This window comes from Tursiops truncatus, chromosome 19, assembly GCF_011762595.2.
Source record: "Tursiops truncatus isolate mTurTru1 chromosome 19, mTurTru1.mat.Y, whole genome shotgun sequence".
NCBI lineage: Eukaryota > Metazoa > Chordata > Mammalia > Artiodactyla > Delphinidae > Tursiops > Tursiops truncatus.
The window spans coordinates 35105391-35123349 of record NC_047052.1 but is presented as its reverse complement, the minus strand read 5'-3'; the positions used below and the strand labels follow the sequence as shown (position 1 = coordinate 35123349).

The following is a 17959-nucleotide window of genomic DNA, read 5'->3' as shown; positions in this document are numbered from 1 at the left end:
GCAATGCCGGGCACACAGCAACAAAGATCCAACGCAGCCCAAAAAAAAAAAAATTAATTGAAAAAAAAAGAGTTGCTTCCATGAGACAGAGATTGAAATGGGATCCAAATTTAGGTGTATTGATTTCTGCTTTTGTATTTTTTCTAGGAAATTAGAAGTTGACTTTAAGTAGCTATTACTAATAACAATTATAATTAACATCTTTTGAAAGCTTACCATGTGCCACGTACTGTGCTTTGTGCTTTACCTATTATGTTCTCTCGTGATCTCATATAATCCATCAGGTTGGCACTGTTACTATCCCCATTTTAGCAGATGAGGAAACTGAGGCTTGGGTCATGTTATTTATGCAAAGCAGTACTCAGAGACTTATATGACCTTAACAATGGTGATAGAAAGATACTTTGGGTGCTATCATTGTTGATCTGTTGTCCTTAAACAAATAGGAGAAACAAACTTTTGTTTGGGGAACAATCTTACAACTCTATATGTAGCATCTAATCTGTATTTAGACCTACTTTCTGTCCTCAGAATGCTCACTGACTCTTTAGTGGAGGCAATATGCTTGGTACCCATGGATAAAACCTAGGTTGTAAGTATGAATCAGGCAAATTGTAGGGCCAGTAAATGTTGCAGACATTACAGTATTGGAAAGATCACTTTGTGAGGGGTGGTCAGGAAAAGTTTGGTAGAATTTCTGGGATTTACCTAGGTGGGGAGAGTATTAAGGGCAGGAAGGCACCATATTAACAAAGATAAAAAAGCGTAAGGGCTATTAATAGGACCTTTATTGTGGATGAAGCAAGAGCATAAGGGCAGCAAGTTAGGAAAGCTGGTGGGGACTGGATTGTGAAGAGCCTTGAATTCCAGACAAAGGAATTTGGACCTTATTCTCTAGGTTCTGGGAAGCAGTAGAAAGTTTAGGAGGAGTTGTTTGTATACTGTGACTAGTACCTAGATTTCCGCTTCTTCTTTAGAAAGGGCAGCTGCCTAGAATATTATTTTCTCTCCATGACTTTAGGTCTAGAATTGCAAGTACCTGTTTTTGAAATCTGCCTATCAAAAGCAGTAAGGGAAAATAAATTAATGCCCTTTCTTTTAAGGAATGACCCTTAGAGGCTTTGAGGTTTTTTTGTTTTGTTTTTAATTTCCCTTCCCTACTTATTCACAGAAGGCTGACAAATCTGTAAGTTCTCTAGAGAGAGAATTTCAGAGAATTTATTAATCGTGAGTCTTGTCGTTCCTATATCCTGTTCTGAAATCTTGACGTGTGCTAACTCCTTATTATAAGTTGACAGTATTTACTGTATCTGGTTCCAGGGCCTTGATCACTCCCCAAGATGAAAGGCATTCCCACGATATTTTTAAGGCTTTCTTGTCTTTTCAAAGGTCACTGTTTACTCTGTCCTACTTTATACCAGTCATGTGGCAGAACTGCTCCGTGAGCTGGCTTTGTGCAGATCATGAGATACGGCCGCTGTTCCACTTGCCCTTGGTTTGTTTCTTGCAGGCATTCACCCTTTTATGCCTGTTCACAAACAGCATTTGATTTGCTCATGGCTTAGGCAGCAAGGTTGTAACTAAAATTAGTAAACTGCTGCTTAAAATAAAGTTTTGCTGGCTTTGTAGAAAAGGCACTTTTTTCAGTTTGACAAGCATATTTTTATTTCATGTCACGTTGTGCATTTGTCAATTATGTAGATGATTCTTGTTGAGATATGTTAAAGCAGCCTCTAACATTTGAATGCATGACCTAATGTCTGGCTGAGCTTGGTTATGCCAATCAGTGTATATAGGGTGAACACAGTTTTATTCAAAAGGCCAGAATTAATGGAATTCTGATATAAATACTGTTGGCCCCAGGTCCTCTTACTACAGTGAATAACAAATTATTCCTTCTGAATATAAAAAAGTTGGAATTTTTCTTTCTTTTTTCGGGGAGAGGCCTACATTTTGAGTCGTCCTTTGAACCAATTCTGATTTCCTTTATGAAGATGGTGATGATGTTTTAGCCAGTTCTGAGTCAGCCATTTCAGTTTGTAAGAAGGTAGTTATGTTGGGGTTTGGTAAGTGCCAGGGAGGTGCCCAGAAAAACTAAGAAAAATGTGGGAATTAAATTCATAGGACTCTTTGGAAGTTTTAGAATCTCAAAGAGTAAGAATCATAACTATGTGATTTAAGGATAATTTTTTTCAGTTTCACTAAGTGGCAAAAATTAGATACAGTGTTTCTAATATCATGGGTAATTTACAGCCAGAATTCAATAGAAAATAAGATAAGAATTGAATCTCGTAACTCTTTGATATATCACAGGGCTTTTAAAATTTACAGTATCTCTTTGCTATATTCCTGTGATAACTAAATGACTGTTTCCCAGTCCAGAGTTTCGATTTCTAAGTGATACTGCTCTGCCATCTCCCTGTTGCTAATCTACTATTCGCCTTCCGCAGACGCACCTATGTTGGCAGCATGCCTGGCCGGATAATCAATGGCTTGAAGACTGTTGGGGTGAACAATCCAGTGTTCCTGTTAGATGAGGTGGACAAACTAGGAAAAAGTCTACAGGGTGATCCTGCAGCAGCTCTGCTTGAGGTAAGATTTAGCAAATTCCCTGTCTGTAATCACACTGGAAGAGTATGGGTGGGTGAGAGTAGATAGTCATATTTAGGGAACATATACATTGATGTGGGTTTAACCATGGGAAAAACACTTTGATACAAACTGAAACCTGAAGCCATTTGATATTTAAATTAAAATGTCATAGAGATTTTCTTTTTTCTTTTTCTAATAATTCCCCTCATTTCTTTCTTTGTTTTTATCAAGTAGTTTAAGAAAAATTTTATGCATATTTATTGTTTAGAGACCAGTTGTTCTATAAGATTGTTACAAAAAACAGCAAGCACGTCTCCTCCCTGGGGTGCCTTATTTCCTCTTCTGCACTTTGATCCTCTGACTTTTAGTTGATTAGTCCATTTTCTAGAGATCATGGCTGTACTGCTTTCTTGATTTTAGAGTTTTTGGCATTATAGATTCCTATCTATAGGAGATGGTTTTGCTTGCTTGCTTCCTTCTACCCCTACTATATCATTTTTATATCCCCAATCTCCCAATATAAATTTTATCCTGATTTTGTTAAGTCATTGTTGAGTATTTATACTATTATAGTTATATAAGTGCTTTTCACAGCTGAGCCATGTGGTGAACTATGATCACTTTGCTTTTTCTGTCCTTTTTGTTTTTCTGTGTTTTTAAACATGTTTTTAGAGTTAATAATCATCTTGTTTCTTTTGTTCACTTTCACCAACTGTCTAATTTTCATTGGGAGACTTCCAGACCCTTTGTGTTTTATTGGTTTTGTCTTCTCTAAGCCTCTAATCTGAACTGGTTGTTCCCACACTAGGCACAGAGCTGTGGTCTGAGGATCTTCCTTCACCTCCCCCCACATTGGGTTTCCTGTTTTCCGTATTCCGCGTCTTCCTCTTTCTTGGTTTATTCTCTCATTTTCCTGGTATTAGTCTCCCAGTAGCTTCCTGAGAAAGCTTGCATGTAAACGTTCTTCAACTTTGCATATCTGAAAATGTCTTTATGTTTCTCTCATACTTGATTGGTAGCTTGACTGGGTATAGAATTCCAGGTGGAAATAATTTTCCTGCAAAATTTTAAAGACATTTCTCCATTGTTTTCCAGCTTTCAGTGTTGCTATTGATGAGACTAAGTCTTTTGTGACTTGTTTTACTCTCTGAAAACTTTTCAGATCTCCTGTTTATCCCAGTGTTCTGAAAATTTACAATAATCTGCCCTGGCATGGGTCTTTTTACATTTTTGCTGATGCTTTGAAGGTTCTTTGTATTGGAAAATCCTCTCCTTTTATTTCTGTAAAATTTTCTTGAATCCTTTTGTTGATGATTTCTTCACCATTTTTGGGGAACTCCTATTAATTTGATGTTAGATCTTTAATTTTCTTATCTCTCCTATTACTCATCTTTTTTATTTTTTGTTCTACTTTCTGTGAAGAGTTCCTCAGCTTTATCTTTTAATCCTTCTATGAGTTTGTCATTTCAAAGAACCCCTTTTTTTTAACTTCTCTGCATGTTCTTTTATACTACCTTGCTCTTGTTACATAGTTGTAAAATGTTCTTTTGTCTCTGTGAGAAAAATACTAATAGATTAAAAAAAATTCTTTTTCCTTTCTTTGCTCCAAAACTGCATTTATCTATTCGTTATATATTTTTTCTGGCCTCTGTCTTTTATATTAGAGTCTTTCATTACATGTCTGGCAGTTTTTGTGTGTTCATATTTAATAGTGAGACATGAAAAAGCTGATTGGAAGCTATGAACATATGAGAGGGGGCTTATTGATTACAATTTTCACAGTAGGGTTATCTGACTAATACATTTCATTGAGGAACCTTCTGTGTCAATAACTTTAGGTCTTTCTGTTGAGGCTGGTCAGATTTCTCAGAGAAGACTCTTTAAAAGTCTCTTGGCTTGAGAATGAAGGCCTGGCTGCCAACATTCTAGGAACCAAGCATTCAGCATCCTGGATATATGCATTCACCTGAACTGTTGTTTTCAGTATAGTATGTACTCTACTCAGCTGTGCCCAGTGTCACCTGCACAGGGAACCACTGCTTTATGTTCTTAAGAAAATCCCAGTACTTTGCTGGGATAGGGGAAGGGATCTGGTGTGCCTGACTGCTTCATAAATTTACTTTAACCAGTCCTCCTTATTTTGCCACCTCTGCCCCCACTCTTTACCCTGGTTTAAGTAAAATATTATTAATATTCAAATTGATTTGTAAAACCGAGGGAAAACTTGCTTTGTAAAAGGATTTTTCTTGTTTATTTCCTTGCTTTGAGTTCCCTCTGGCTTCCTGTTTTTCTGTTTTTGTAATCTTCTTAGAACAGGATGGACTGGGACATGTGTCTTATGAACAGGGAGACCATACATTCTGTTTTGCATGGACAGTCCCAGTTTATGCCTAATTATTAATTGCACTCTCTTTTAGTCTTAGAAGTGGGTCCTCTTCGGACAATAAAAAGTACAGTTACCCTACTTTAAAAGCCCCAGGGCTTGGAGATAAGAGTTTGATTTGGTTTGGTTTTGCTTGTTTTTATTTGAAGACAGTTCTCTTCTGGCTCAGTAACTGGTTTACTAATCAGTACTCTGAATGATAAAATAGTGAACATTATTTAAGATTTTAGTGGTTTCTTAGTTGTTAACTTTGGACATGCAGTTTAGTTTAATTGGGGCACTTTTCAGATAATCTGACAGATTCTCCCGTTAGACACTTACTGTTACCCTGTTGAAAAGAACTGAAGAATAATTTCCTGATAGTTAGATTTCCCAACAGACTATATGTAGGAGTCCTGAAACAAGTCCACCAAAGACAGCTTCACAAGTAGTAGGAGAAGATGATTAAGCCCCCTGTATGTTTGTTTGACTGTATATTTCAAATGTTCACCTAGTGCTTTGCGGTGATTCAGTAATATTTGTTGAATTAAATTGATCTTTGATAAAAAGCAGCTGATATATTGATATTTTCTTACCTGCCGTAGAACTTGGTATTCACTCTTCTGGCAATTTCCAAACTAAAAGTACAAAAGCCTCAAATGATACCTCAAAGTAAATGCCACCCTGGGCCACATGCTTATCTCTGATGTTTAGTGACGAATGGCATCAGTTCCTTATAGACTGTGGTATCTGTGAAGCAAGACGTAGATTTGGAAGAACCGAGTGTCTTGGTCCCTGACCTCCTCCTTCTCCCTGCCTGCCCAAATCCTGGGTAAAAACCTCTCATACCTCACAGGTTATTGAAGCAAATAAGAATATATATAAAAGCACTCTGTAAACTGTAAATCACTCTACAGATAATATTTTAATTTAATATCCACTGACATTTCTTTTGTGTTTGTTTTGAAAGCCACTTCAAATTTTCCAATACCAGTAGATCCCCCTGAATGAAAAAAATGAATAAATTCAATTACTCAACACCTTGTATTTAAAGTAGAATATTACTGAGAGTCTGGAATATTCAAGAGCATGTGTTTTTTATCTTTCCATATAGAAAACCTACTTTTTCAAAATTGACGTTTAGACATTATTTATAAAATTTACTCATACAAGATTATTTTTATTTTACAGCTAACTTGTATTAAGAGAATATGTACTGGATATGAAGAACATAATAGTAGATATAGAGTGGTTACTCTGAATAAATTAGAAAATAAACTTGTTCTGCCTGTAGATTCTTCTTGCCTTCATGTTACTCATGAAGAATATGCTGATTTCCTTGAGCTTCCATAGAATTGTTGCTTATATAAAACAGAATGTATTTCCAGCATACTGTTGTCAGCATAGAAATATTTCCTTAAAATTTAGATACCTCTTTTTTTGGGGGCGGGGGGGGCGGTTCGCAGGCCTCTCACTGTTGTGGCCTCTCCCGTTGCGGAACACAGGCTCTGGACGCACAGGTTCTGGACACGCAGAGTCAGCGGCCATGGCTCACAGGCCTAGCTGCTCTGCGGCACGTGGGATCTTCCCGGACCGGGGCACGAACCCGTGTCCCCTGCATCGGCAGGCGGACTGTCAACCACTGCGCCACGAGGGAAGCCCCTAGATACCTCTTTTGAAAATTTATTGGAAGAATATAAAACTAGATCTAACTACTTGATAAACAAATGTTGGTAGTAGAATTCAGGCAAGTCTGTTGTTGAATAGTGTTAAAATATTAGATGCAAGGAAAGTCCTTTTATGTAATTATTAGACTCAAAATTATGGAAGTTTTATCAGCTAAATTATCATATTTATAATTAATTCAAGATTCAGACTGTTCGTTAAATATAAGTGCATTTCTGAAATACACTTTTGTGTGAATGGGCAAATAAAATACATGGGTACTACACCAAATTTTCTATATAGGCAATAATATTACAGTTCTAATATTAGAACTGAGCCACCAGGGAAGTCCAAACTTCTTTATTTAAAACTGAAGTTGTTGGGGACTTCCCTGGTGGCGCACTGGTTGGGAATCCACCTGCCAATGCAGGGGACACGGGTTCGAGCCCTGGTTCAGGAAGATCCCACATGGCGCGGAGCAGCTAAGCCCGTGTGCCACAACTACTGAGCCTGCACTCTAGAGATTGCGAGCCACAACTGCTGAGCCCATGCACCAGAACTACTGAAGCCTGCGTGCCTAGAGCCTGTGCTCCGCAACAAGAGAAGCCACCGCGATGAGAAGCCCGCGCACTGCAACAAAGAGTAGCCCCCGCTCGTGGCAATTACAGAAAGCACACATGCAGCAACAATGACCCAATGCAGCCATAAATAAACAAAATTTATTAAAAAACGAAAAAAAACAACTGAAGTTCTTAATTAGAATTAGATCCAGTTGAGTCCTTCAAGATGGTGGAGGAGTAAGGTGTGGAGTTCACCTTCCTCCCCACAAATACATCAGAAGTACATCTACATGTGGAACAACTCCTACAGAACACTTAGTGAGCACTGGCAGAAGACCTCAGACCTCCCAAAAGGCAAGAAACTCCCCACGTACCTGGGTAGGGCAAAAGAAAAAAGAATAAACAGAGACAAAAGAATAGGGACAGGACCTACACCTCTGGGAGGGAGCTGTGAAGGAGGAAAAGTTTCCACACACTAGGAAGCCTCTTCACTGGTGGAGATGGGGGGTGGAGGCAGGGAAGCTTCGGAACCACGGAGGAGAGCGCAGCAACAGGGGTGCAGAGGGCAAAGCAGAGAGATTCCCACACAGAGGATCGGTACCAACCAGCACTAACCAGCCCAAGAGGCTTGTCTGCTCACCTGCCGGGGTGGGCCGAGGCTGGGAGCTGAGGCTCGGGCTTTGGAGGTCAGATACCAGGGAGAGGACTGGGGTTGGCTGTGTGAACACAGCCTGAAGGGGTCTAGTGCGTCACAGCTAGCCAGGAGGGAGTCCGGGAAAAAGTCTGGAACTGTCTAAGAGGCAAGAGGACATTGTTTCAGGGTGCGTGAGAAGAGGGGATTCAGAGCACCACCTAAATGAGCTCCAGAGACGGGCGCGAGCCGTGGCTATCAGCACAGACACCAGAGACGGGCATGAGACACTAAGGCTGCTGCTGCGGCCACCAAGAAGCCCATGTGAAAACACAGGTCACTTGTGGCCCACCACTGTCAGGGTCCCGTGATCCAGGGACAACGTCCCCGGGCAAACACACAGCACGCCTCAGGCTGTTGCAACATTGCACTGGCCTCGCCCCGCATTCCCTCCCCCTCCCTCCCCCTGCCTGAATGAACCAGAACCCACGAATCAGCTGCTACTTTAACCCCGTCCTCTCTGAGTGAAAAACAGACACCCTCAGGCGACCTACATGCAGAGGCAGGGCCAAATCCAAAGCTGAACCCCAGGAGCTGTGCGAACAAAGAAGAGAAAGGGAAATCTCTCCCAGCAGCCTCAGGAGCAGCGGATTAAATCTCCACAATCAACTTGATGTACCCAGCATTTGTGGAATACATGAATAGACAACGAATCATCCCAAAATTGAGGTGGTGGACTGTGGAGCAACTGTAGACTTGGGGTTTGCTTTCTGCATCTAATTTGTTTTTGGTCTCATGTTTATCTTAGCTTAGTATTTAGAGTTTAGTATCATTGGTAGATTTGTTTATTGATTTGGTTGCTCTCTTCTTTTTTTCTAATATATCGATATATATATATTTTTTCCCTTTTCTCTTTTTGTGGGTGTGTATGCTTCTTTGTGTGATTTTGTCTGTATAGCTTTGCTTTTACCATTTGTCCTAGGGTTCTGTCTTTTTTTTATTAGTATAGTTTTTAGTTGTTATCACTGGTGGCTTTGTTTTTGGGTTGGGTTTGGTTGCTCTCTTCTTTCTTTTTTTTAATTACTTTTTAATTTTAATAATTTATTTTAAAAACTTTATTTTCTTTCTTCCTTCCTTCCTTCCTTCCTTCCTTCCTTCCTTCCTTCCTTCCTTTCTTACTTTCTTTCCTTTTCTTTCTTTTCTTTCCTTTTCTTTTCTTTTCTTTTCCTTTCTTTTCTTTTCTTTTCTTTTCTTTTCTTTTCTTTTCTTTCTTTCTTTCTCCCTTTCTTCTGAGCCGCATGGCTGACAGGGTCTTCATGCTCTGGCCGGGTGTCAGGCCTGTGCTTCTGAGGTGGGAGAGCTGAGTTCAGGACATTGGTCCACCAGAGACCTCCCGGCTCCATGTAATATAAAACAGTGAAAGCTCTCCCAGAGATCTCCATCTCAATGCTAAGACCCAGCTCCACTCAACGACCAGCAAGCTCCAGTGCTGGACACCCTATGCCAAACAACTAGCAAGACAGGAACACAACCCCACCCATTAGCAGAGAGGCTGCCTAAAATCATAATAAGTCCACAGACACCCCAAAACACACCACCTGACGTGGACCTGCCCACCAGAAAGACACAGCCTCATCCACAAGAACACAGACAACAGTCCCCTCCACCAGGAAGCCTACACAACCCACTGAACCAACCTTAGCCACTGGGGGCAGACACCAAAAACAACAGGAACGATGAACCTGCAAACTGCGAAAAGAAGACCCCAAACATAGTAAGTTAAGCAAAATGAGAAGACAGAAAAACACACAGATGAAGGAGCAAGGTAAAAACCCACCAGACCAAACAAACTAGAGCAAAAAATAGAACTAGAACTAAAAATTTCACAATTTGTATGGAAACACAAAAGACCCCAAATAGCCAAAGCAATCTTGGGAAAGAAAAATGGAGCTGGAGGAATCAAGCTCCCAGACTTCAGACTATACTACAAAGCTACAGTAATCAAGACAGTATGGTACTGGCACAGAAACAGAAATATAGATCAATGGAACAGAATAGAAAACCCAGAGATAAACCCACGCACATATGGTCACCTATGTTTGATAAAGGAGGCAAGAATATACAATGGAGAAAAGACAGCCTCTTCAATAAGTGGTGCTGGGAAAACTGGACAGCTACATGTAAAAGAAAAAAAGAAATTAGAACACTCCCTAACACCATACACAAAAATAATCTCAAAATGGATTAAAGACCTAAATGTAAGGTCAGACACTATAAAACTCTTAGAGGAAAACATAGGCAGAACACTCTGTTTTTGACTCACCTCCTAGAGAAATGGAATTAAAAAAAAAAAAAAATGGGACCTAATGAAACTTAAAAGCTTTTGCACAGCAAAGGAAAACATAAACAAGATGAAAAGACAACCCTCAGAATGGGAGAAAATATTTGCAAATGAAGCAACTGACAAAGGATTAATCTCCAAAATTTACAAGCAGTTCATACAGCTCAATATCAAAAAAACAAGCAACCCAACCCCAAAATGGGCAGAAGACCTAAATAGACATTTCTCCAAAGAAGATATACAGATTGCTAACAAACACATGAAAGAATGCTCAATATCACTAATCATTAGAGAAATGCAAACCAAAACTACGAGGTATTATCTCACACCGGTCAGAATGGCCATCATCAAAAAATCTACAACAATAAATGCCGGAAAGGGTGTGGAGAAAAGGGAACCCTCTTGTACTGTTGGTCGGAGAGTAAATTGATACAGCCACTATGGAAAACAGTATGGAGGTTTCTTAAAAAACTAAAAATAGAACTACCATATGACCCAGCAGTCCCACTGCTGGGCATATACCCTGAGAAAACCATAATTCAAAAAGAGTCACGTACCACAATGTTCATTGCAGCTCTATTTACAATAGCCAGGACATGGAAGCAACCTAAGTGTCCATCGACAGATAAATGGGTAAAGAACCTGTGGCACTTATATGGGAATGTTACTCAGCCATAAAATGAAACGAAATTGAGTTATTTGTAGTGAGGTGGATGGACCTAGAGTCTGTCATGCAGAGTGAAGTAAGTCAGAAAAACAAATACCTTATGCTAACACATATATATGGAATCTAAAAGAAAAAGAGAAAAAGTTCTGAAGAACCTAGGGGCAGGACAGGAATAAAGACGCAGATGTAGAGAATGGACTTGAGGACATGGGGAGGGGGTGAGAGAGTGGCATGGACATATATACACTACCAAATGTAATAGATAGCTAGTGGGAAGCAGCTGCATAGCACAGGGAGATCAGCTCGGTGCTTTGTGACCACTTAAAGGGGTGGGATAGTGAGGGTGGGGGGGAGATGCAAGAGGGAGGAGATATGGGGATATATGTATAGCTGATTCACTTTGTTATAAAGCAGAAACTAACACATCATTGTAAAGCAATTGTACTCCAATAAAAATGTTAAAAAAAAAAACTAGATCCAATTAGTAATTAAATCAAGTAGTATATTTACTACTTAGATACCACAGACATATTATCTTCTAAGATGTACAACTATCGTCAAAGAATGTCAAAGAGACTTAGGAAAATCCAGCTCTAAACTTTTATAAATGAAAAACTTGAAGTCCAGGATATGATATTAATTTTTCATCTCATCACATGCTATGTTTACAATTTAAATTCTGAAACTCTAGCAGAGTAAAAAATGCCTTAAATACTGATGTTATGAGAGAAGAGTAGGTGAAGACCCATACCCATTTTTCTGCTTTCTTTTTCTGTCTGCCGTCTCTAATTAGGGGAAAGACTGCAATGAAAGATGAACTAAGCTAAATTAGGGAAGCTTAAGACTTGTTAATCGTTACTTTTCAATGCTAGCAACCATTTTTACCAGTGCCCAAGGCATAGTTGCAGATTACACAAAAATATCTTAATGTCTTTGTTAGCCTTTTTCTTTTCTTTTTATACCCACTTCCATTTTCTGTCTTTCCTGTATTACCCACCCACCGTACCCCCCACATATACATGCACCAGCTGCCACCAGACTATCCACTGCCCTCCAGCCCTTAGCTATATTCTGAACCAAAATTATTATTTCTCATTTCCATCCTATTTAAAATTCCTGGTATTAGACTTTGGTGGTGATTGGATTGCATGATTAAATTTACATGAAAACTAATCTTGAATGAGTTGGGATAATTATTGGTATGAATTTGTGACTGGATAGTCTCCAAGCGTTTCTTTTCCTCTGCTGCCAATCTCAGGGATGCTATATCAGGGAATCAGCAGACCAACGTGTGGCCCAAGTCCTGGCTCTTGTCATCTTTCTCTACAAGGACCCCCCCCCCCCCCCCCCTGGATTCACTAGTAAAAAAGGAAAATAAAAAAAAAGAAACTCGAGAGAAGTAGACAGTAAATGGTAAATTGAGAAAAAATAAGTTGAGAAATAGAAATTTGACTAATGAATTGAGAAATAATGCATTGGGTTTAGTGTCTACATCCCAGGTTTCCAGGAGCAAGCACTTTTCAAAATATCCTGTCCATTTAGGGAAATATTTTACCAGTATTTAGCAAGTTATGTATTCCTATTTTTTACACAAGGAATAGACAGTATTTAAAAATTATATAGGAATCTCCTTTATATTAATGATTCTGTTTTGCCAGAAATAAATGAAAACATTTGAATGTTCTACAAAATGTATGCTTAGCCTTGGGCAGTTTAATTCACAAATGGAGATGGGCTTTCAGATTGAGATGTCAGCTGATTGCCACTCATTAAACCGAAGCAGCTCACCCTTTTAACAAATTGTTATTTAAAGATATTTTATTGATTAATTTTTTTTACAGCTCTAGGGTGTGGTATAATTGACATATAGTAAAGTGAGTATATTTAAAATGCACAATTTGATAAACTGTGACATATGTATAAATTATGAAGCCATACAAATAATCAAGACGGTGAACATAGTGATTCCACTTCTGAAATGAAAAATTCATAGAGAGAATCAGCAGTCGTCTTGAACTCATAGAAGAAAGAACCAGTGAATTTGAAGATAGATTGATAGAGATTATACAATCTGAAGAACAGATTTAAAAAATGAATAAAATGAACAGAGCATCGGGGAAATGTGGGATACTGTGAAGCACACCAGTATGTGCAGAAGAGGACAGGAGAGGGAGATGGGAGCAGAAAAAATTTTCAAAGAAATAATGGTTGAAAACTTCCCAAATTTGATGAAAAACATAAATCTACACAACCAGGAAGCTCAATGAATTTCATGTACGATAAACACAAATCTGTAGATACATAATGTAGTAAAAATGCTGAAAGACAAAAACCTTTGGAAGCAACAAGAGATGGTGTATCCATTCATATTTTGATGGATGTTTGGATTTTTCAAGTTTTGACTGTTACAAATAAAGCTGCTATGAATACACATGTATTAATACAAGTCTTTGTATGGACATATAGTTTTATTTCTTTTTGATAAATAAATACCTAGGAGTGGAATGGCTTGGGCAAAGTGGTAGGTATAGATTTAACTTTTTAAGGAACTGTCAGATTGTTTTCCAAAATGGTTATGCTGTTTTCCATTTCTACTAGTAGTGTGTAAGAGTCCCAGTTGCTCCACATCATTGCCAATAATTGATATGTGGTAAGTTTTTGTAATTTTAGTCATTCTGGTGGGTGTGTTGTATCATCTCATTATGGTTTTAGTTTGCATTTCCCTAATAATTAATGACTTGTTGAGCATCTCTGCATGTGATTATTGGCCATCCTTTGTGTCTTTTGGTGAAATTCCAATTTTACTTTTCGCTTTTAATTGAGCTGTCTTTTCATTGTTGAGTTGTAAGAATTCCTTATGTGTTCTACGTAGATTTCCTTTGTCAGGTACATATTTTTCAGATATTTTCTTCAAATATTTTATTGACAGTGTTTGTTGAAGAGCAAAAGTTTTTGTTTTTTTATAAAGTCCAATTTAAAAAGTTTTGTTAATGGTTTCTTTTGAGTTGTAATTAAGAAATCTTTACTAAACCAAGGTCACATGGATTTTCTCCTATGTTTTCTTCTACAAGTTTCATAGTTTTAGCTCTAACATTTGAGTCTATGATTCATGCTGAGTGAATTTTTGTATATGATGCATAGTAAGGGATCAAGGTTCCTTTTCTTTTTGCATATAGATATTTAATTGTTCCAATACTATTTGTCAAAAAAAGTATCTTTTCTCCATTGAATTGCCATAGACATCTTTGTCAAATGTGGGTTTTATATTTCTGAGTTCCCTATACTGTTCCATTAATTTATGTTTATGCCAATACCACACTGAGTTGATCACGTTGCTTTATAATAGGTCTTGAAATCATTTAGTGTTAGTTGTCCAGCTTTGCTTTTCTTGTCTAAAAATTTTTCAGCTATTCTAGGTTCTTCGCATTTCCATATAAATTTTAGAATCTGTTTGTCAATTGCTCCAAAGCAGCCTGCTGGGATTCTGCTCGGATTTTAATTGGCATTTCATTTGAACCTGTAGATCATTTGGGGAGAATTGTCATCTTAAAAATATTGTTTCTTCTCAAAAATATTGTTTCTTCTCATCTGTGAACAGATATATCTCTGGGGTTTTTTTAGGTCTTCCTAACTTTCTCAGCAATGTTTTTTCACTCTCAGCATACAGATCTTACACTCTGTCAAATTTATCCCAAATTATTTCCTATTTCTTGATGCTATTTTTTATTTCAATTTTTGATAATTGCTAATATAAAGAAAGAGTACAATTTGTATTTTGTATATTAACCTCGTATCCTACAACTTTGCTAGTAAACTCATTAATTTTAATCACCTTGTCTCTCTACCTTTTTTGTTTGTTTTGGCCCCTGTGTTTTATGTTAGGGCTTTCCTCCAATCTTTGGTGATTCTTCGATGTCTCTTTATATATATATAAGGTGTGACATTAAGATTATCGAACATTTTGTGTGCACGTGTGAGGCTTGATACCTGGTGGGCTTCATCAGATAATGATAAGTTGGGGGTGGGGTTCCCCAAATTTCAGGATCTGTAAATCTTATCTCTTAGACCAGTTGCTATTTTCAAAGAAGGGTCCTGTGGTATCATCTGGTAGAGGGTGTCGGGCAGTCTGTATTGTAAACCTACTATTCTAAGCTGCCTGTAGTTAAAATTTTGACTTCCACTTTCACTGTTTTTGTATTATAATAATTATATTATAATTTTGATGTTTATTATGTATTTAAGTATATAACTTAAATAATTTCTAATGTACTGTCTACCACTTATGTATTGTCTAAGTATGTAATTTAAATAATTTCTTAATTTTGGAGTTTAGTGAGGAACATTTTTATACATATTTCATAGATTCTAGGAAACATAGTTTGTGTGTGTGTGTATACATATATATCTGAATACAGCAATATTTTAACAAGAGTATATATGTGTGTTATGAGATTGCTATTCTCTAGGTTTATAACTTTATTTTTTCTGCATGTTGTGATATACAGAAGTGCATTAAACTTGCCATGACAGTTTTTTTCTGTCAGTTTCACTTTATAATTTCTAATTTTTTAATTACATTTTAATAGTATTTATTTGTTATGTCATCATTGTGTCCATTTCCTGCTATCTAGTACAGCCATTTTCTTTGTTCCATTCTTACCTTGGTTTCTCCTTAGGCTGGTAATACTTTTGCAGTTCATCCTTCCTTTTTATTAGCGTATACCAGGTACAGCTTTTTTTGAATTTTTAACCTTCTTGTTTCATTATGTTTTATTAGTATTTCATATAATCAGTTTTTAGATTACTTTTGACTCTGCCTGGAAGTCTGGATGTTCAATAGGCTTTTCAAATATTGTACTAACTGGTATGTTGGGACTTTTGACATCTGTGGTTTGGTTGTTTTCTGTTCCCTTTTTAAAAAAGGGTCCTAGTATTTTTCCTTTGAATTATGTCATTAACTGTATGGACAGTTTGTTAGATCAGAAGGCATGTATTCTGTTTTTTTAATACTACTTGTGATACCTTTCAGTTACAAATCACACATCTCTGTTTCTCTAAGTATCAACATCATAAATGAAATATATTGTCCCTCCCTTGTATAAAATGAAATAATTAATACACAGTAATCTGCCCTTCCTCATCTCACTACCTAGTTACTTTAGAGGATTTAATTTTTTTACATTATGAATCTTTATCAGAAACTATTTTTAACTTTTATATTCTTTCTTTTTTTTTAAATTAATAGCTTTTTTTAAAAAAAGCAGTTTTAGGTTTACAGTACAATTTGAGTGGAAAGTACAGAGTCCCATATAACCTCTCACCCTCCCTCCCCCAGTTTCCCCTTAAAATTGATGAGTCGGTATTAATACATTATTTTAACTTAAGTCCATACTTTACATCGGGTTCACTTTGTGTTGTACATTGTATGGGTTTTGATGACTGTGTAAATGATATGTATCCACCATTACAGTATCAGAGAGTATAGTTTCATAGCCCTAAAAATCCCATGTGCCCCACTTACTCATTCCTCCCTCCCTCTCGCCAAGTCCCTGGCAATCACTGATCTGTCTCCATATTTTTTTCTGTTCCAGGAATGTCATATAGTTGGAATTACACAGTATATAGCCTTTTTAGGTTGGCTTCTTTCACTTAGTAGTATTCATTTAAGATTCTTCCATGTCTTTTTCTGGCTTGATAGTTCATTTCTTTTTATCACTGAATAACATTCTACTGTATGGATGTACAACAGTTTGTTTATCCTTTTATTGAAGGACATCTTAGTTATTTCTAGGTTTTGACAATTATGAATAAAGCTTCTGTAAACATTTGTGTGCAGGTTTTTGTGTGGACGTAAGTTTTCAGCTCACTTGAGTAAATACTAGGGAGTGTAATTGCTGGGGTCATAAGGTAAAAGCATGTTTAGTTTTGTGAAAAACTGTCAAACTGTCTTCCAAGTTGTCTGTACCATTTTGCATTCCCACCAGCAATGAATGAGAGTTCTTGTTTCTCCACATCCTCACCACCATTTGGTGTTGTCAGTGTTTTGGATTTTGGCCATTTTAATAAGTGTGTAGAGTGTTTTGTTTTTGTATTCTTTTTTGTAAACATATTTCCCACCTTTATTTTTTAAATAAATTTATTGACATATAATTCACAAACCGTAAGATTCACCCCTTTAAATACGCAATTCTCTGGTTTTCAGTATATTGACAGGTTGTACAGCCATGAACATTATCTAACTTTGGAACATTGTCTTTGCCCATGTACCATTAGCAGCCACTCTCCATACCCCACCACCACCAGAAGCCCCTGGAAACCACTCATCTTTCTGTCTCAGTGGATTTGCCTGTTTTGGATATTTCATATAAATAGAATCATACAATATGTGGCCTCTTGAGACTAGCTTGTTTCCCTTATCATAATGTTTTCATGATTCCTCCATGTTGTGTGCATCAGAACTTCATTCCTTTTCATGGCTAAATAGTATTCTCTTATGTGAATATATATACCATATTTTGTTTATCATTGAGCGGTTGATGGGTGTTCGGATGGTTCCCACCTTTTGGTTATTCTGAATAATGTTGCTGTGATCATGCATGTACAAGTTTCTGTGTAAACATAGGTTTTCAGTTCTCAGTGTATGACTAGGAGTAGAATTGCTGGATCATATGAAAATTCTGTATTTAACATTTTGAGAAACTTACAAACTATTTTCCAAAGCGGCTACACTATTTTACTATCTCACTAACAGTGTATGAGGGTTCCAGTTTCTCCGCATCCTCATCAACACTTGTTGTTGTCTGTCTTTTTTATTTTAGCCATCCATTTGATTTAGTATGTGTGAAGTGATAGCTCATTGTGGTTTGATTTTCATTTCCCTAATTGCTAATAATGTTGAGCATCGTTTCATGTGTTTATTGGCTATTTGTATATCTTCTTTATAGAAATATCTATTTAAATGATTTGCACATTTTTAATTGGGTATTTGTCTTTTTCTTGTTGAGTTCCTTATATATTCTGGATGTAAATCCCTTGTGAGATACATCATTTGCAAATGTTTTCACCAGTTTTGTGGGCTTTCTTTTCACTTTTTTGATGGTGTTCTTTGAGGCACAAAATGGTTTTAATTTTGATAAAGTCT

At 37.2% G+C, this 17959-nt stretch overlaps 1 protein-coding gene across 3 annotated transcripts in view; it reads left to right on the top strand.

Annotated features, from left to right (window-relative positions):
• Positions 1-17959, top strand: part of LONP2 (lon peptidase 2, peroxisomal) — a 102281-nt gene that overhangs the window by 30421 nt on the left and 53901 nt on the right. For all 3 annotated transcript variants that reach the window (XM_073795648.1, XM_019932467.3, XM_004311607.4), the window contains one exon: positions 2451-2592. In XM_073795648.1, coding sequence (XP_073651749.1) covers positions 2451-2592 — 142 coding nt within the window. The remainder of the gene's footprint in view (positions 1-2450; positions 2593-17959) is intronic.